General features: G+C 40.7%; 1 protein-coding gene across 1 annotated transcript in view; it reads left to right on the plus strand.

Moving 5' to 3' along the window:
* The window catches only part of LOC134163106 (uncharacterized), a 24,020-nt gene continuing 3,454 nt past the window's right edge, over positions 1 to 20,566 (plus strand). Inside the window, exons 1-13 of the mRNA XM_062617658.1 lie at positions 1 to 80; positions 1,910 to 2,086; positions 3,167 to 3,253; positions 4,847 to 4,984; positions 7,142 to 7,259; positions 7,804 to 7,946; positions 10,475 to 10,642; positions 12,246 to 12,646; positions 13,499 to 13,683; positions 16,385 to 16,557; positions 17,512 to 17,649; positions 18,746 to 18,863; positions 19,121 to 19,263. Of these exons, the coding sequence (XP_062473642.1) occupies positions 1,919 to 2,086; positions 3,167 to 3,253; positions 4,847 to 4,984; positions 7,142 to 7,259; positions 7,804 to 7,946; positions 10,475 to 10,642; positions 12,246 to 12,646; positions 13,499 to 13,683; positions 16,385 to 16,557; positions 17,512 to 17,649; positions 18,746 to 18,863; positions 19,121 to 19,263 (1,980 nt within the window). The 5' untranslated portion in view covers positions 1 to 80; positions 1,910 to 1,918. The remainder of the gene's footprint in view (positions 81 to 1,909; positions 2,087 to 3,166; positions 3,254 to 4,846; positions 4,985 to 7,141; positions 7,260 to 7,803; positions 7,947 to 10,474; positions 10,643 to 12,245; positions 12,647 to 13,498; positions 13,684 to 16,384; positions 16,558 to 17,511; positions 17,650 to 18,745; positions 18,864 to 19,120; positions 19,264 to 20,566) is intronic.

Below are 20,566 nucleotides of genomic sequence, written 5' to 3' on the forward strand. Positions count from 1 at the left end.
AAAACTATTCATTGCTTCATAGACCACCACAGATCCTGACTGAAGACAGATCCTTATTCTTCTCTCCCTCAAGATTTCAGGTAATGTAAATATTCATATCAAAATAACTAGCTTTACTTTGAAAGTCTTGCAAATTCATGTTAAATTCTTTGGAACTAAGTGATTAAACAGTGGTGGAAAAGTCAGGGGAAGGGAGTGCTCATTTTTTAACACAAACTGTAGCCCTTACAAAAACCCTCTGACAGGGCACAGTGGGCAGAATACAAGCTAAGCTTAGACAAAACCTATGTAGCCTGAGAGGGCAGAGTTTCCTCACCTGTCAGAAGGTTACCAGTCAATTTAGGGTCAGAGGACTGAGAATAAGCTGCAGGAGAGAATACCTTCCTGCTGATCCTGGAATTGAGCACACAAGACAACAGGACTCAGTAGCACGGTGTTTTGGATGCTCAGCATTATGTGCGTTAGTTCAAGCCTCTACTTCATTAGTACCAAATAACTACTGGAACAGGCATCCAGATATTTCCTTTCCCAGATGACTGAGATGGCTAAGAGAACCAGTGAACCTCAAAGAAACACACACTTGCTCTCTCTCTCAAGTCTGAGAAAAGCTTGATTGCTCCATGCAGATTTAGTTCAGGTATTCTCTGAGAACAGGAGATGGAGAAGTCAGTTTGAAATTCTTCAGGCAAAAATGTTCAGCTCAGCCCTGTTCCCTAGATATGCTCTGGGAGTATCAGCTTCTCCAGGCACAGCAGTAAGAGAAATCTGATTTGAAGGTCCTAGAAGTACTTAGGTGTGAGCTAGGCTGCAGGGCATGCACCTCGGGCATCCCTGAGAATGTTTCAGAGCAGTTGTGGAGCCATGGGAGGCTTTGAAATCAAAACTTAAGGATCCCAGAGTCTTTGGACATCTCTAACACTGCATGGCAGCTGGCTTTGAGGACAGAAGGTTTTGATTTAAGCATGTAAATTGTGGGTGAAGATAGATTAAAATGTCCAGTTGCTGTTGTTGTTCTAATGCTTAACCTTTCACCTGATGCCATCTTACACTGACTTCAATACATGTTTTAGTAGTCCTTTTACTGGTGAAGATAACAGAAATGTCTGAATTTATCCTAATATTTGTCAACAGTATTAGACTGATATAAAATGTGCTAATAAGACCTGGATCCACATGTGGAAAATAAGTTTAATCTTGTGGTTGGTTTGTTCTCATTTGCTTTAGTTTTGTCCTGTAAAATCACGTTTAGAAAAAGAAGTAAAACAAGGATGGAAGAGGTTCTGATCAGAAAGCAGACAAAAAAAGGGAAAAATTGTTGTTTAGAACACAAACTATATGGGGTTGTACGTAAGATACAAGAGTTTATTTGAAAAACTGTAAACAATTTCTAAATGTGTGTTTACCTACACCAAGAACATCTAAAAATCTACAGATCTCTAGTAGCCGTCAAGATACATGCACTGAATCACATGAATTCACCATGATTTTTCAGCAGAAAATAATAGCACATGAAGTTTAAAGAAATAGAAAAAAGCTCAAAGCAGCACAGTGACAAATGATCGTGTTTCACTCCCTCACAATTGAAGAATTCTAAAACTTAAGCAAATGGGGGTTTGAAACAAGTTGGGTCTGTGAAAACATTTCTAGCTAAAATTGTGCTCATCTGATGAAGCATAAATAAAAAGCTGAGGACATGGAGGAGTGATGGGGAAGGGAAAAATAATGCAGGTCTTAAAAAAGAGACCTACTAGCTGACTGTACTTGGTCTCTGTGCAGTATTTTACCCATTACACTGACACCCTCACACTGTATTTGAGAAGGTGCAGGCTATCTCCCACTAGCAGCTTTGTATTTGTTAAAAGAAGTGAAGAAGCAGTCACCACCTCTCTCTGACACTCATTTGTCTTAGGCTGTATCAATGGAGTCTCTCTCGGTGTCAACCAACAGCTTCACTCTGGACCTTTACAAAAAGCTGAATGAAACTTCCAGAGGCCAAAACATTTTCTTCTCTCCTTGGAGTATTGCAACTGCTCTCGCCATGGTCTACCTGGGTGCAAAAGGTGACACTGCAACCCAGATGGCTGAGGTAAGCTCTGAAATCAGCAGGATATCACTTCACAGGTTGTTGCCACATAACTTGCATTATTCTTCAGCTTGTGTGGAACAGAAAGGAACAACACAGTAGAACATAACGTTGGCACAGGAAATAACCCTGCTTGTGCTGCCAGCAATCCTGCAGGTCACTGTTCTTCCACTTTATTTCCAAGATCACCCTGCTCTGCAACACCCCACATTTAGCTTACACTTACAGCCCCTAGAGCATTGCAAGGGGTGCGCCAGAGGGAAGTTACTGACATTAAAGGCTGCTGCTGGTCTTACTTGGATCACTACCTTCCATTTTAATTGTCCTTTGAACAGAATAATCCACCTGATATGGTGCTCAAATAGTAATAAAAAGACAACTTTATTAAAAAAAAAATATGGAGCTAAGACATGCTACAGAAAAGCTGGAGATAGTATCACTGCTTTTAGACCCCAGGTGGTTCTGGAAAGAGTATATCTGCTTTCTCATACTGCATACCAAAGTCAGTAAGCTCTCCTGCACAGAAGCAGTACAAATACCTTTGCTTGAGACATAGTCCGTAAATGAAGTAATCTTCCCACAAATAATGAAGACATAATACTACTGGAAATATAACTTCAGTTGTGCCCACTTTTGCAGAATCATTCAATCTTTGTACTCTTCTAGGTTATAAACATTTATTTCAACACATTAAATGCAGAGTTTTCCATTTGTGTCCCAGCAGTAAGATTCTGAAGTGCACTATGCTCTTTGTTGTGTTTGGTCATGATCTGAAAATAAATTCCATTCAGCTAAGCACAAAATAAACATTCACCCAAATAAATTGATATTTACCTAAATAAATTAATGTTTCAGCCATAATATTGATCTATTATTAAGCAGTACATGTGATTGAATTCTATACAGTAATGATATAATTTATAGAGACTAAATTGAGAGTAAGGACTTGTCCTTAATAACTTGAATAGACTAAACTTCATTGGGCATGACTGGTGAATTACCATAGAAAACTAACATATAACTCTTGAGCACATTTATCTTCAAATAAAAAGCTGTTTTTATGAACATTTGTCATCATCACAGGTTCTTCATTTTAACCAGGCTGCAAGAGAAGAAAGCTCATCTGGGACAACAAGGCCTTCTCTGGGGAGTCCAAAGAGAAGAAAGATGGTATTTGTTACAAAAAAAGATTCAGAGAAAAAAAAATCTCTGAGAAGGAGATAGTTAAACACAACTACTGCTTTAGTTAGTTTACTGTTTAGTTTACTGTTAGCCTTTTAACATCTGCTTGTCTTCAGTCTGTATCTACTATAGCACTTCAGTGAAAACTATATATAGAAAGAGCAAATGCAAAAAAGCAGGCAAAGCTATTGTAAAACTCATGAACTTGGGCCTTCAAAGGCAGAACTGAAACACTAGTGGCACTTTGATTTGCCTAATACCACCTTATTTGGTTTTAATGGGTCTATGGAAGCAACAACAGATCAATTGTCCTGATATGCTTAGGACAATTCTGTCTTTTTTTTGTTTGTTGTTTTTTGTTTTTTGTTGTTGTTGTTGTTGTTGTTGTTGTTTTTTGTTGTTTTTTTTTTGTTGTTTTTTTTTAAGTGAAAAACAGTTACTGCATTCGCAATAAACTCCCTTCCACTTTTCTCATGCATGGACACATCAGGCAAACAAAATTCCTGTTTAAGCTAATGTATGTTCATAATGTTCATCAGCTCGCCAGAGACTTCCCACAGCGGGGTACTAGTTTTTCATCAGATGAACTCCCTAAGCACGGAAAGGCTTGTAGACTCAAACAAGCCATGTTTCTTCGGCACAGAAACTAAAAGTTCAAAGAAACTAGATTAGACAAACTGGAAATAAAAGGGGGAAGGTTATATAATTCTCTTCCTAGATGGAGGGGGACTGATCTTCAAGATGAATCATTACATCCATGTTCATTTTAGCAACTCACTGACATTCTGAGTTGTAGCAAAGTCTGCCTAATCTCGTCCTTTAGATATTTCCCTCTATTACCTCTTCAAGTCTGTTCCCATCCCATTGCAAAATCCAGCCTCTCCTATTCCATGCCCGCTGGCTACTAAATTCTTTCCTAGGAGTCCTTCCTAGCAGCCCATGTCTCAGCATGAGTGAGAAAACACTAGAGCAAGGAATGCCACCTGACCAACCTTATGACAAATCACCATGTGTCAGTGGCACACACTCTCGGTGTCTCATATGCAGGGCACAGTATACACCATGAAGGAGGAGACTGCACCCAAGCAGCTGGAGGGAAGTAGCTAACAGGTAGCAGTTTATTCCTCCATCAGCAATGCAACAGCTGGCAACAGCTTGCATGCTCCCTGAGACCATCAACGTTGACATTCAGGAAAAGCTCCCTCCAAAATTCAAATAGTAACAACAAAATTCATGTGAAACAGAGAAAATCTGAATAGTTGGTAAGTTCATGCCCTGACATTAGTGTCTATCAAAACAGAGCACCTTCTCAGCAGCTGCCAGGCTGCACTGACCGGGCCTTGTGAAACTGAAAAGTAGGCCTGACCATGACTGGAATGAAGAGAGTCAACTTCCTGGGTCTTGTTTCCCCAAAGGCCTGCATGGCACAACAGAAACAGATCATCTCCCTACAGACAGGAAACAATTTGTCCAGTTATACACAGTACTGCAAATGTGTAACATATCAAAAAAAGAGCTCCATCCCCCAAAACTCCATTTTAATTACAAGAGAATCCATACTAATTGGTGTCTCTTCCCAAGGATCCTGAGCACAAGCAAGCTGAAAACATCCACTCTGGCTTCAAAGAGCTGCTGTCTGCCTTGAACAAACCCAGAAGTACCTACTTGCTTAAGAGTGCCAATCGACTGTATGAGGAAAAGACCTACCCATTACTGCCCGTGAGTTTACATCTTTACTTGAGAATATTTTGACATTAAGAAGGATTATCAATAGACATTACAAAAAATCTCCAGATGATACCACTGTGGTTTCAGGGAGCACATGAGGGCAGACATGTGGGGTAGCCTTGGACAGACAAGAGGTCCATCTATCTGTAACAGTGGCCAGCAGTTTAGGAAATGCATGAGAACAAGGCATGCTGTGTAGTGATGTTTCTCCAAAATCTGCTGCAGGCACCAAGTGATCTGCAGCTCAGGGACTTCATGAATTTGCAGGCTTGCATTTTGAATCTACTGTAACCCTTATCTAGGGAACCCTCATCAGTGGCTGTGTCTTTTGAGACTGCTGACTGCTGGCATCATTATTGGTTTATTTTTCCTCTAAAGGATGCTTCTCCATATCTCTGGTCACCCAACTCACCTATCTCTGTATCTTTTACACTCTAGCATTTCTGAGACAGAGGAGGCCAGGGCTGCATATAGAACTCAGACAATGGGCTTGCCATAGCTTTATACAGTGCCATTCTAATATTCTATCTTTTGTTCCCTACTCCTTTCTTTGTAACTCTTGAATTTGTATTTGCTTTTTGATGGCAATTGGTCAGATTATTTTCCTATCAACTGCCCACTATAGCTTCAATACCTCGTTCCTAAACAGTCATAATAATTTTCTGTACCTTACACTTCACTGGATCATTTATAAATATTTTAATATTTATATGTTAATGCAAACATTTAGACCTTGGTTTTATAGAATAAATACTTTAGCACAGACTTCATCAGATATCTCTTTGGTACTCCAGTAGTAATTACCATTCACTGTGAAGAGTTTCCTCCTCCTCTTGGTTTCCAGTCTTTCAAACAAACAGGATCTACCTCTGTACTCCCATTGATGCTCAGCCTTTGGTGAGAAGTCTTAGGAAATGTCTTTGAAATGCCTTTTGGAATCCAAACAGATAGACTATAATGGCTCAACCTTTCTACCCATACCCTTCCCAACACCTTAAAAAAACACTAGCAGATTTATGATTTAGGATTTCCTATTACAAAATGCTGTTGACATTCCTTCAATACATCATGTTTACTCCTACACCCACTACACCTATTCTACTCATTTGCCCCGTACAGACTCATGAGTTTGTAATCACCTGTATTTTTGACATCTTTTTAAAAACTGAGGTTGTATTAATCATCTTCCAGTTTCCTGGAAGGTGGTTTCAAATGAGATTACTGTTCTTTGATCTTAGAGCTTGTTTGGTCTCCTAAGTAATTAGAAATCTGTCCCTCTGAAGTTTATTGCTCATTTTCTCCATAATCTCATGCTTTACAGGAAATCTGAAGAATTTTCTGCTGGGAATCTCCATGAACTGTTTCACAACAGACAGCAATGCAAACATTAATTCCGCTTTTTTCCTATGATTTTATTCTACCAGAATGTTCCCTTTATGGCTGATCCTTTATTGTCCTCACAAACTCTTGGCAGGCTCCTCACCTCTGTAGCAAACTAAAAGCCTTGTTTCAACTTCATATCAAACTATTCTTCCCTCTTGTACTGGATTAGAATCATAGAATAGTTAGGGTTGGAAAGGACCTTAAGATCATCTAGTTCCAATCCCCCTGCCATGGGCAGGGACACCTCACACTAAACCATACCACCCAAGGCTCTGTCCAGCCTGGCCAGGGCTGGAGCATGCACAACCTCCCTGGGCAAATGATGAATGAGTTATGAATTATGAATTCTATGATCTATGAATTCTACTTCACAAAGCAGGAAGTAATTAAATTATATAAAAAGGTCATTTTGAGAAGTTAAAATAACCACCACCACCAACAAAATCGAACCACCAAAATCCAAAACAACAAAAACCCAAAAGAAGAATGTTTCATGGGGCATTTCAAAATTACAAATTGCATATTGGATTTCAAACACAAAAATTTGAAGCATCAGATTCCTTGAGACTGAAGCTTGGTCTGTCCTTAATTTTTAGTATAGAATGTATTAGACATTATTTTTAAGGCTTATCCCATTCAAAACAAAGTATGTTTTCTTCAATTAAGTACCAGCTGATTGTATAATCTGTTGAAGTGATTATTTCTAACATTTTTATAATTCAAACTTAACTAAATAAGCATACATTTTCAAATTTTATCTTTCAGAAATTCTTACAGCTCATTACAAGCTATTACAACGCAAAGCCACAAGCTGTAAACTTTAAGACAGCTGCAGAACAAGCCAGAGCACAAATCAATTCTTGGGTTGAAAATGAAACTGAGAGTAAGTACCACTCTGGTGGCTTTTTTCTTGTCTAGCGTTCAAATAATTTGTATTTCCACATTTATTGCTCTTGTAGTCTTGAAAACTCAGGGGAGGTAATGAGCAAAGCACAGTTAAAAAGCATAAAGAATGTCTCTCTCCAAACTGATGCCCCTTACAAGGTCCTTCCCTTGATTCTTCATGCCATAGCCTCTTCTGAATTATTTCTGTACAGAGGAAGGCACAGGTAGATATTGATTGGCTTCACTCTGATTACTGAGGTTTTTACTTCTGCTTGCTTCAGCTGCCTGCAACCATCTTCACAGAATAGCCAAGCTATTCCACTTTACCCACTTTCCAATGACATTTACTGTCATAATTGCAACAAGTATCGATATACTTCAAAGCCATTTTAACCATATGTACACCATGAAAAATGTACAGTAAAAACTCCTCCCAAATGCAAACACCTTTGCTAGAGAGGTAGGCATAGAGAAGGAACAAATAAAATTGTTGAGTTATATAGTCCTACTGAAATAACAGTTCTATTTGTCTGATTTTGAAGGGAAAATACAGGGTTTGCTGCCTGCAGGATCTCTCAATTCTCGCACTGTGTTGGTCTTAGTAAATGCCATTTATTTCAGAGGAAATTGGGAAAAGAAATTTCTGGAGAAAAATACTTCTGAGACACCCTTCAGAGTGAGCAAGGTAAATTCCTTGTCTATATGCCTGTTATCATATATCAGTATGTCTATTGCTGAGGAGCAAGAAACCTCTAAATACTTAACCCACATTTCATATGCCACTGAAACGCTCCTTGTAGCTGGACACATGGCATAAACTCAGTGAGAATAGCAACTGTGAAAAGAACTCAGCATTATCTTATCCATGCATATTCATGAGAATAAGATTTTTAATTAATAGCTCTTCTGTATCAAAACATTTGAGAACACCATGGTTAAGCAGCTGAAGGACAAGAGGAAATAAGTACCAAAGTCCGACTTTCAAAACAGACTGAGTTGCTTTTGAGAGCACTGTTTACACACCTACAGCTCTCTTCTGTTTTTAAGACACAGTCTATACTCTGAATTAAGGAAACTGAACAAGCTGTTTGCCTGCTGGGTGTTGCACAAAACCTCAGAGGGAATTTTCATGGGGGCTGTCATTTTAGCTGAGTGCATGAGGATGATGTATTCAGCATACATGGGGGGCATGTTATTGAGCTGACAGTATTTAGTGTACTGATGATTCACAGTAGCTGACTGCATGCAGATTTTTGGACTGCGCTAAAGGCAAGCAAAATTATTCATCAATGGGAAGTATCTTGTTTGACATAGATTACGAGTGCAAACACCTTTTGTGTGCCAGGCAAGATGAAGCAATTATGTCAATGATGTGACTGTGTACCTAAAACCTACTGTGTACCTACTATGCTACATGTGTGGTTTTAGGATTCATCATGATACATGGTTGTGGTGGGTTGGCCTTGGCTGGCCACCAGCTGCCCACCAAGCCTCTCTATCACTCTATTTCTCAATTGGACAGAGAAAGAAAAACAGGATGAAAAGCTCCTGGGCCAAGACAAAGACAGGGAGAATGTACCAATTACCATCCTGGGCAAAAAAAAAGCCTTGGTTTAGGAAAATTAATTTATTGTAAATTAATCAGAGTAGGTTAATAAGTAATAAGACCAAATACAAAACACCTTCCATGGCTCCTTCCTTCTTTTAGGCTAAACTTCACTCCAAACTCTTCTTTCTATCCCCAAAGGCAGTGCAGAATGATGGGGAATGGAGATTGCAGTCAGTTCATCCCACATGGTCTCTGCTGCTCCTCACAATTTTTTGCTCATGTGGAGATCCTCTCATGGGATATAGTCATTCATGTCCAACATGAGTCCTTCCCATAGGCTGCAGTTCTTCATGAACTGATCCAGTGTGGGTGCCTTCCATGGGGTGCTGTCCTTCAGGAACGGGCTGCTTCAGCTTGGGTCCTCTGTGGGGTCACAAATCCTGCCAGCAAACCTGCTCCAGCATGGGCTCCTCTTTCCATGAGGCCACAGGTCCTGTCAGGAGCCTGCTCCAGTGCAGGCTTCCCACAGGGTCACAGCATCCTTCGGACATCCCCCTGCTCCAGTGTGGGGTCCTCCACAGGCTGCAGGGTGGTTATCTGCATCACCATGGTCTTTACCATGGGCTGCAGGGGAATTTCTGCTCTGATGCCTGGAGCACCTACACCCCTCTTTCCTCACTGACCTTGGTGTCTGCAGAGCTGTTTCACTCACATACTCCTCTCTCCCAGCTGCTGTTGCACAGCAGTTTTTACCCTTTCTTAACTATGCTATCACAAAGATGTTACCAACATCACTGACTGGCTCAGCTTTGACCAGTGGTGGGTCTGGAACTGGCTCTGCCTGAGATGGAGGCAACTTCTTAAGTCTTCACACAGAAGTGACTCCTGCACTCCCTTGCTACAAAAACCTTGCTATGTAAACCCAATACACTGTGCACAGAGACAGTTTAATTCACAGGATACATCATAGCAAAGCCTGTGAACAGATAAACTTCTGCACTCAAATGTAACAACGTGAAGCTGAGAGTGGATATATTAGTAAAAGCTCTGTGAACAAAGCACAGTATAGGAGTTCAAAAGACTATGGTGTAATGCAGTTCCATTTGGTAATCCAGTCCTGTCTGGTTTGGGGAAGAGGAAAAGCCAGCACAAGCCACAGAAAATATGGTTCAGAAACAAGTGAGATGATCAGTATTGCCTGAAAGGATAAAACAGGATGGGAAGGATAAAACAGGGTAAAACAAAAGTGTTGATGGCATCCCCAAGAAGAAAGGGAACATTTTTTTCCCCCAATCAAGGCCCTTACTCCAAAAATGTAACTTTTGGGAGAAAACATGAAATACTCACAGCAGTTATTTGCTTATCAAAGCTAACCTAACTCCTTTATTTTAAAACAAGAAACGTGATTCAGTTAGCAGGTATGTATGTGTCTATGCTGATTTTTTTTGTAAGGATCCAAATGACTTTGAAAAGAGGAGTGTATGTGATACCATACGAAAAGGGCACTGTGTATCCAAATGCTGCTGTGTCTTGTACTTGTTTGCAAATTTTTGCTTTCAGTGCAACTAAGCAAGTAAACTTCCATTTAAGGAATGAAGTAACTATTTTTTTCATGTCTGATTTTTTTCACATCTGATTTTTTTCACATCTGATTTTTTTCACAGACCAAGACTAAACTGGTACAGATGATGTTTCTGAGAGATACATTTTTGATACTCCATGAAACAACCATGAAATTCAAAATCATTGAGCTGCCATACGTGGAAAATGAACTGAGCATGTTTGTCCTCCTACCAGATGACATCAATGATAACACTACTGGTCTGGAGCTGGTAAAACTGACCTGCTGTTGTGTCACATACACTATGATACAGTAACAAAAACAGACTAAAAAAGTGAGGAAGAATAAGCTTCAAAATCATGGTAGAATAAGTTTTGATGTGTGCATACTTTGTTTCATTAACACCATAACTTCCCAGCTCCTAAGCTGAGGGCATCTGATAGTATTGCACACATAGTATTTTACTTACAGATGCATCTAAAAACTATGTCTGCACAACTGGCTTAGACTGTTTTGCATCCTCTTTTCTATTGCCAGAATACCACAAACAAAGGAAGGACCAAATCTGAATCACTGCGCTCTGAAGTTATCTTCTCCTAAGAGCTGTATTAATTAATTTTTATACCATTCACAGTCCAGATTTGCACCTGGTATTTTGTGGTATTTTGTGTGTATTTTCTCAAACTAAGTGTTGACTATCCCGACCCAGAAGGTATCAACAGCCACTCATGACCATGCCAGGATAAGTTTCAGATTCTAAACAGATCAGGACAAGCATCTTCTTATTTGTACCTCAGGTCCCACGCATTCCACTTATTTCCCACTACTAGGAGTAAAGTTATCCATATACACACAAAGCAAGAGCTTACTAATATCATTATAAGTCACACATTGCAAAAAAGCAATATTCTTCACACCAGGAAAAAAAATATAACTACTCTGAGGTTTCAGGCCTACACCTCACTACCTTTAAGAAAATAAACAGGAGTATAAGTCACACAGAACTTTGCAGGATCATGCCTTATGAATATGGCGCATGTTCCAGCTGTAGCCACTGCTGGTGGCTGGGTTTTGTTTTACATGTTCTTGATGAGTGAAGCATGAAATCAGACTCTACAACTCAAGGAGAGTTATAAAGCAGGTATGTTTATTATGGGCCCAGGTGCAAGAGGAATCGCTCCTCCTAACTTGCACACCAAGGGGTTAAGCAAGCAGGTATTTATTACACACAAACATGCACATTCATTACGTTTCCTGAGAGATCAGTGGGGCTATTACAATTAGTTTAGGAACTCATTATCATAAGTCTTCTCCCTTTTGGCAGTTGCACACTGCCCTCCGACAGTCATGGACAGGGGTCTTCAAGATGAAGTAAGAAGTCTTCCTCACAGTGTACTTTTCACCTTTGGCACAGTTAGATGCCCCAGTAATCACAAAACTACCTGAAACCAGCCATATCTCTAAGTTTCTGATAGCTGGCAAAGAGTTAGAACAGTGTGACCTTCGTATGAAATTTATTGCAAGCAAAACAGGATGGGCAGACAAGAAGTATCCTAAGCTAGCCGATGTTCGGGAGTCACTGTCTCCAAACTAACCGATAATTAGAAGGATGGTAAGAAATAATTCAGTCATTAGAAGGATGGTAAGAAATAATTCACTCACGTTAGTAAGACTACTAAATTCTGTTACCACACCACAGACTTACAACACAAACATTGTTCTCTATCTTAGACCTAAGCTAAGTTAAAAGTATTTCAACCCTATGTTTTCCAGGCACTTGCTTTCCTTATATGATGAGTGTTATGACACTGGTATGCGCATGTCTTGTCTCTGTCCTTCATATTCCAGCTGTTTTCCTCCTTGATTCATTGCAGGTAGAAAGAGAGCTGACCTATGAGAAATTGGCTGAATGGACCAAATCGGCCAATATGATGAAAGCTGAAGTGGATCTGTACCTGCCCAAGCTCAAGGTGGAAGAGAATTATGACCTTAAATCCACTTTGAGCAGCATGGGAATACAAAATGCTTTTGACCCCCTTCAGGCTGATTTCACAGGGATGTCAGTGAAGAAGGACCTTTTCATCTCAAAAGTTATTCACAAAGCTTTTGTGGAGGTCAACGAAGAAGGTACTGAGGCAGCAGCTGCCACAGGTGTTCTGGTGATGAGATCAAAAGCACCAAGAATGACTTTTAAAGCTGACCACCCTTTTCTCTTCTTCATCAGACACAACAAATCACAAACCATTCTCTTCTATGGCAGACTCTGCTCACCCTAGTCAGTTACTCCTGGCCCTGCAGCGCCAGAGATGCTTGCTTGCAATTAGGTGGAGAAGGACCTTGACCCTTTCTCCATCAGGCCGCAAACCCAGGGCCAGAGGCATAGCTCTTCCTGTGCCCTCCCTCTTACCCTGAAGGGATGGGTAAACATGACAGGGCCAAGAGGAGGGCACAGTGGCTTGCTTCCATAGAGCAATCCTGGTTGTCATTCAGACCAAGCCATCAAGGATAGCTCTGTCCTAACCATTATTAGCTGTGGCATTTCTATCCCTTCCCCTCTGAGCAGTGCATACAAACACATGCTAACACAGTCTCTCTCCTCACCCCATGACTAGTGGTCTGGGCACTTAATCCCAGCTTGCAGCAGTTACATCCTGCTTAGCCCTCAATTCGGTCCTTGCATTGCAGCTGGAGGCAGACCCTCCACACCCAAGGCCTGTGGCTATCCCCTTGTCTTCCTTCCACATCCCAGGTTTAAACCTTCAGCAGCTCCGAATTTAACTTCAAATTAGCTTCACATGCATGTCACTCCACGGATTTCCTTTAAAAAAAAAAATAAATAAATTAAAAATACACCTCTACAGGGACTATTTGCCTCACTCAGACCCTCGGGTACACGAGGAGGGCCCAAGCCTGTACAGCAGCAGCTCATTTTCGTTTAAAACAAGCCCTGCTTCAAAAGTAATCAGTAACAATTATAACCTGCCATGGGCTGGGGGTGTTTCCTGTCAGCTCTGCCACGCGAGGGAGGCAGATCTGGAAAATCACCGGCTGTGCCCAGGGAGATACTAAAGCGCGGGGGGGGGGGTGGTGACGGTGACGGTGAGGAAGGTAATGCTCTTGGCGGGAGTGGGCGGTGGCTGGCCGCCATTTTGGCCGGTGCGGTCGCGGCGCTTGCCCGTTGGCCGCTGCGAATAAGGAAGCGCCGTAGCCTCCGGCTCAATCCCGGGGCGCGGCTGAGGAGGGGCCGAGCTGCCGGCCTTTCCCCCGGCTCCGCGGCGCTTCCGGGAGGAGGGAAGCGCGGCGGCCGGTGGGGTGAGTGTGCTGCTGGCCTGGGGATGCCGTTTCCTACGGGGAGCCTGTGCTGCAGAGGCTGCGCGGCGTTGCTTTTGTGCCTTTTTCTCTCTCGTGGTTTCTGCTTCTTGCCAGCTGGAGTCGCAGTGGCGTGTAGAGGGCGTATTTCATGTGTAGAAATGATGGGGCCACGCAGAAGTGTTTTGGTGTCTTTCGTGGTGACAAGTCCAGTAGGGGCGCAGAGGAGGGTCTTCTCGTCCTAGGGAATACCAAGCCCTTGTCTGTGCCTGAGCTTGCTGGGATGGGGTCAGACCTTGGAGACCCCCGGCTCCTTAGGGGGCCTTAGGGCCGGTGATGTTGGGTGCTCATGGAGCTGTGTCATTCCCTGTATCCTGCTGCTCGCCCCAGAGAGGTGTGATGTGAAGAGCAGCTGTCTGGAGCTGTTAGCAGTTTTACCTTTCAGATGTCTGAACATCTGTCCTGACTCTCCTAAACCTAAGTGAAGCCTTCTTCTCGAGAAAGGTTGCTTTCGTTCAGAGGGTAGAAAAAGATGTCTGTCCCATATACGCAGCTCTCTCTGTCGAGAGTGACACCACCTGATGTTCATCACCCTGAGTTCCTCCTCTGACTTTGTTTGAAACAGTTGTTTTGTGATTCCTCAGAGGCAGTTGACGTTGGATAGGCATCTCCATATAGTGGGCACTAATCTGTGTTGTACACTTGCTGGCATATGTCTCTTGGGCCACAGGCTGGAGCTCCCTGCACCCTGCTCTGGCCAGGTCCCCCCATGGCAAAAACAGTAGCTGAGAGGGACACTGTAGTGTGTATCTGCTGTTGGAGGTAGATACAGCCTGTCCCTGAAGACTTTCCTAAAGCATAGGGGTCTACTGCTGAGAATATATGCTTCAAATTCTTAGTGGTAGGAATGAACAGGGTCAGGGCACCCAGGAACTTCCACAGGGAGACCAGAGTGAGGAATGAGTTGCTGTCAGCAAACCCTGTGATCACTGAGGGTTTTGCAGCATACAGTTTATAACTGAGTGACAAATATATGCTCGTGTCATACATTTTTTTGTTCCTTGAAGTGCAGCCATTGTGTATGTCCTGGATTCAGCAGTAGCAGTCATTTTTCTCCTTAGTAGCTGGTGCAGTGCTGTGTTTTTTGACTTTAAGCATGGGAACAATAGCTGATAACAGCTGTTGAAATGTTACTTATAATTTGGTTAAATCCACTGATTTTCAGGTAGGCAAAACGGCATGAGTTATATCCCTTTGTCTGTTAGATCTTGCTTGGTGTGGCAGCCCTACAAAAACTTTCTAGATAATAACTGCTTATAGGTGTCACTATTACTGTGTGTTTTGGCCTACAGGTCAAAAAAATCTTATTGCTAGTAATCTGCAGGTATTAGGACAGTAGGGAAATTTGGGGGGTTGCTGTAACCACCACAAACTGAAAATGCAAAGTGCCTCTTAGTTATGCTTTAAAGTATGTGTAGTTAAATTACTGATTTCACACAGAACTGGAGGATTGCACCCCACCTCTGCCCTCCTTTTCGGTTATGGGAGAAGAGAAACAGGATAAAAGTTACTACTGTTTATAGCGGAGCTACTAGCAGAAAATTTTCTTAGGCGGAAAATCAGGCATGCAGAAACTTGTCCTTTCCACCTAATTTTTTGAGATAATGAATCAGTGATATGAATCAGGTGTTGGTTTTTTATTTGGTAGCAACATATCAACAGTAGGCACTGCCTTAAGGGAAGGAAAATATGCAGATGACTTTACTGCCAGCTGATAGTTTACAATGTTTGGTGATATTTACTACAGTTAAGTCAGAATTCTACTGTTTATTGCTCCATTAATAGGTGTGTGGTTTAATCTCGGGTTAGCTGCCTACGCATCTGTGTACGTAATGTATATCGGGCATACACATGCCTGATATACACTATGTACATACAAATAACGTGTGTTGCACTGTGCATGTCCCATAAAGTTATCTGGAAGCAGGGCTGGTTTTTTTGTGTGTGTATATGTCTGTGTGTGTTTCCGTGTTGCAGGCAATAAAATGGAACTGAAATGGACTTTGATTTTTCTTTGTACTATAGGAGGAAATTACAGTAATTGTCATGCTGACCAAGTAACTTTTTTTTTCTTTTTAGTCTTGTAGGTCAAGTAATTCTGCAGACGTCTGCCAGAGTGGCTGTTAGGTATAAAACACAGCATGCACATGTATCAGTAAGCTGAAGGTAATACTGAAGATACATAGACTTAGACAAGGTAAGAATTTATAATTCTGCTATTGTGATACCTGATCTTTTGCTCTGGTTTTCCTGTAAAGGCAGATAACTGTCTTTGTGAGGTCAAAAGCGACTTGTTTCAATAAATCCTAAGCAAAATACTGTTGTATCTGATTGTCTCAAAAGATGTAGTATTATTTACATAGTGAAGAGTCTAATGACACAGGTGGGAACTGCTATCTCTTTTACAGGTATAGGATTTAAATACAAAAGCAAACAATAAATTGCCAAAATAACTTAAGTTCCTACTGTGCCATTTAAGGTGCGTGTTCCACCAAATCAGTTTTTCAGCGACTTGATAATTTTCCAATCTAATTGTGACATTTTCTGTGTAGTTTATTCTGGGAAATGTAAAAGAAATAAGTTTTCAGTTTATATTAGAATAAATTTGAGTCATTCTTATTTTATATTTCGTCTCCCAGGCTCTGAACCATGGATAGCCTCTGTGCAGCAAATACTGCTTTTGCGCTCGACCTCTTAAGAAAGCTGTGTGAGAACAGAAGTGGGCAGAATCTGTTCTTTTCTCCTTTTAGTATTTCTTCTGCATTGTCTATGGTTTTGCTGGGTTCAAAAGGTGACACTGGAGCCCAAATAGTAAAGGTATGTCTCAATAAACCTAGTGTATTGAATTTGATGGGACTATATGAGCAGCAGATCAGTATTACATACTGTGACCTGAACTTCTGCAAAACTATTATTGTCATTCTGGTTTCAGAGAGCAGAGGTCTTTATTTGGTATGTATGTAAGCAGTACCTGGTTTTACTGGTTTTATAGGAGGACCTTTCTTTGGTATGAAATTCAGAGGTTCCTGTTTAGTTTTGTGTGTGGTTTTTGTGTGTTTGGTCTTTTGAGACAGATCTTCCTTCAGTATGTCATTAAGAGCTACCTGGGGTTTTTGTGTAGGTTTGATGAATTGAGCTACATAAAATACTTTCTTCCAGTATGTTCTTTTTGCTTAATATCAGTCTAAACATGTTTTGAAAATGTCGCCAGGCTTAACTTTTTTTAAACTTGCTCAGGTAGCAAATACTACTTGGTGTGTTTTTTACATATGCAACTGACTATTGAAAGTATAATCAGTCATTTTTGTTCCTATGTTTGCCTATTTTGGAAGTGGAAAAAGAGTATAAACACAGTTTTTTAAATGTATGGAAATTCCTTTAAAATAGTATTGTTGCCATTCTTGGAGCCATCTGGACGTGGTCCTGGGCTGCTGGTTGTAGATGGCCCTGCTTGAGGAGGGGGGTTATACTAGGTGATCTTCAGAAGTCCCTTCCAACCTTGATGATTTTGCTACACTGTAATGCTTGGCTTGAGTGAAGGAAACTAAATACTGCTGACTCTTCTGCTCCCTAATTCAGTACTTGTACAACACCTGTCTGGGTACATCATATGTGACTTGCATGATAAGCTCCAGATGGGAGGCTTAATGAAAAATCTTTTGTCTTCAAGTCAGTTTTTAACCCCAAAAGTCATTAAGAAAAAAATAATGTTGAAGCAAGTGTGTTTAGGGAGGGCATGGACTCTTGCTGAGGATGTTTGTCTTTCTACAGGTGCTTTCTCTGAAAAAGGCTGAGGATGCTCACAATGGGTATCAGTCACTTCTCTCTGAAATTAATGATCCAAACACCAAATATATACTGAGAACTGCTAACCGACTTTATGGAGAAAAGACATTTGAGTTTCTCTCAGTAAGTAACCATTAAATTTGTGTAATTTTTTTAGTATAATGTATTGGCTTCCTATTTCCTTCAGAGGTCTAAGACAAGCTTTGGATTTTACTTTCCAGTTTTTTTGGGGTGACACCTACTAATGCAGTAGGTTATGCCAGAGCCTGGTATCTGAACTTGATGGAGAAGCTCCTTTTACGTAACCTGTGACCCAAGTGCACAACTGGTGCAAAGCACTATGAAATCCATCAGACTCCTAATTCTTCAGGATTCCATGATCCATCCATATTTTTGGCTGTGGGACAAATAGTTGACATACCTCTTTTCCCTTGATAGTGTGTAAATATGATACAAAAGAATTGTCATTCCTATTCAGCATGGGCAGTATTTTGTAGTTCTATTACATAAGCCATCCAAAGATCATGCTGAGAGGAATAAATGACTTAAGAGATTTTCCTTGTCAGAAGATCTAAATAAGGGTAGTAGGTACTGTGTTACATGTGTTCCTTTAGATGATTGCCTAAGAGCAAGAAAATAAAAGGCTCTACTTTCCCCCTCTTTTTCCTTTTCCCTCCCTAGCCTTCCCCCCAGGGAGTAATTTACGATGATTCTTTTTAAGAAGAATGGTAGTATTTCATCTGTCTAATAGATAAAACTTATGTGGGTTGTACTTTAAAACTTTGCATCTGTATAATAAAAATCTAGGTATATTAAATCGGACAGAAGGTGTGGCTTTTTTCCTAAGAAAAATCAGTTTACCTTCTGAAGAGTTTTCTATAACCTTGGGAAGTTTAACAATGAAATTTATGTCAAGAGAAGCTTACAAAATTATGTTCTCTCAATGAAGAAAAAAATGAACACCAACTAACCAAAAAACCTAGCTACATCAGTTTTCAGTTAAGTTACGTAGAACTTTGGCATGTGATTTAGCATACAGTGGACAGTTCCTGGTTCAAATAGATGGTATAAAACCTAATAGGAATGTGAAAGCAAAACTTCAATGGCTCAATATGAAACTGGGGGAGAAGAGTGGGCAGATTTTCTTGGTGTATTTGGGAATCATATGTGGCTGAATGAGAGTAAAATGTTGAAAAGCTATTCTGAATGTCCGTGTTAGTCCTTTGTAGAGTTGAGTAAAAAATCCTACCATGCTGGACTAGAAAAGACTGACTTCATGCGTGCGTGGGAGGATTCCAGAAAACAAATAAATGGCTGGGTAGAGGAAAGGACTGAAGGTGAGTGTTCTGCAAGATGCTATATTGTATTTAACGTCAGCCCTGGCTTGGGTAAAGAGCTATTTCAGGATATAGTATTGTGAATTAAAAAAAAACGCCAACCAAACATTGAGCTTGACATTGAGTTCGTGCTCTGTTTGGTACATAATTCTCTCATCTATATTAATTACAGAGTAGGTACTATATTAGATAATTAGATACGTATCAAACTGTTTAAATAAATTCCTTTTTCTCCCCCCCCGCCATGTATCGTAAAGGTAAAATTCAGAACCTGTTGGCAGAGGGCATTCTCGATTCACTGACCAGACTTGTGTTGGTGAATGCCATCTATTTCAAAGGCAACTGGGCAAAGCAGTTTGACAAAGAGAGGACAGCAGAAGTGCCATTTCAAATAAACAAGGTATGATGTGCTAAAATGCTGACAATCCACTGTTACTCTGAAGCACTCTGAAATGAGTACATTTAACTTTGAAGACAGGAAAAAAAAAAAATTCGTGCAAGCAGGGTTACTTTGGGTAGGCTGTATGAAATACCTTATATCCTCTCACTTTAATATGAGCACTCTTTGTTTAGTTCCTGTTAAGTTTCACATAATTACTAGAAACTTTAATATAACAACTAAGTATTTCTTTCATTCTGTCTCTTCTTTCTTCCTTTTGCCCTGCTTGTTTTTTTTTTGCAAGAAGTAGCTCTCTATGTAGTTACAGAGCTCAGAACTGAAGAGAACAGTTGAGTAAAGCTGCCATGCTGTTTGCGAGTTGTGAACAATTTCACAAAAGTTTGTGAATTTCATTATTTCATGATAAAACCGGTGAGGATAAGAAAAGAAAATTTCCTTTAGGTTGTAGGCAGAAAGCTGCAGTTACATGTGTGCAAAACTTGTAAGTCTTCAGTCACTGCTCCCCCCCCCCATTTCTACCATTTCTATCCAAAACAAATGTAAAATTAGAAATAAGTCTTTGAAGACCCCATGCTATACTTGCTTTTAGAAATGTATCAGTGCCATTGAAGAAGCCTTGGCTACTATCATTAGCAGGATATGACTGCCCCTCAAGATCACCGTAAACTCTGGGTCTGCCTCCAGATGTCACTAGCAAAAGCTGGTAACATGACTTCCTTAACTTCCCTGCTTAAAATAAACACTATTCAAAACTGAAGCCCTCCTGTCTGATTTCAAACCATCCCTCCCCCAGCGGTGAAACATATTAGCTTGAACTGCTAATACCACTTTTCAGTTAGGAGTGTTGCTGCTCACCTCATACTCCCTACTGCAGCACTTCAGAAACCACTGGACTGACCTGGTTCCTGCTGCCTTGCCCTCTCACTGTTGAAGCATGTTGAAAAAAAAGCTTGCATGGTATCCAGGCATACTACTGAATTTTCTTTTCCTTGGACTAGTACAGACTTAGGATGTCCTGAAATTAGGAAAGGGATCCAGAGAACTATTGGAGAAAGTTAAGATGTAGGATTTGGGAATGCTGCCTTGGCTTACCCAAGGAACTTGCTTTTAAACACATAGAGAACTGCAGGTCTCTTTCCTCATAATACTTAATGGATAAAGTTTGTATTTTCATCCTATTAATGACTAGCCACTGATGGTCTGCGTAAGTGTGTGAGTGGACTCAAATGAACAATTGGCAATCTGAGGTGTAACCTGAAGTTTTAAGATAGCTGTCTTACAGTGTGCCCAGTGGGAAAGAGTT

The sequence above is a fragment of the Pezoporus occidentalis genome, unplaced genomic scaffold, assembly GCF_034315485.1.
Source record: "Pezoporus occidentalis ecotype Australia unplaced genomic scaffold, CSIRO_AGI_Poc_V1 ctg2, whole genome shotgun sequence".
In the NCBI taxonomy this organism is placed as follows: domain Eukaryota; kingdom Metazoa; phylum Chordata; class Aves; order Psittaciformes; family Psittacidae; genus Pezoporus; species Pezoporus occidentalis.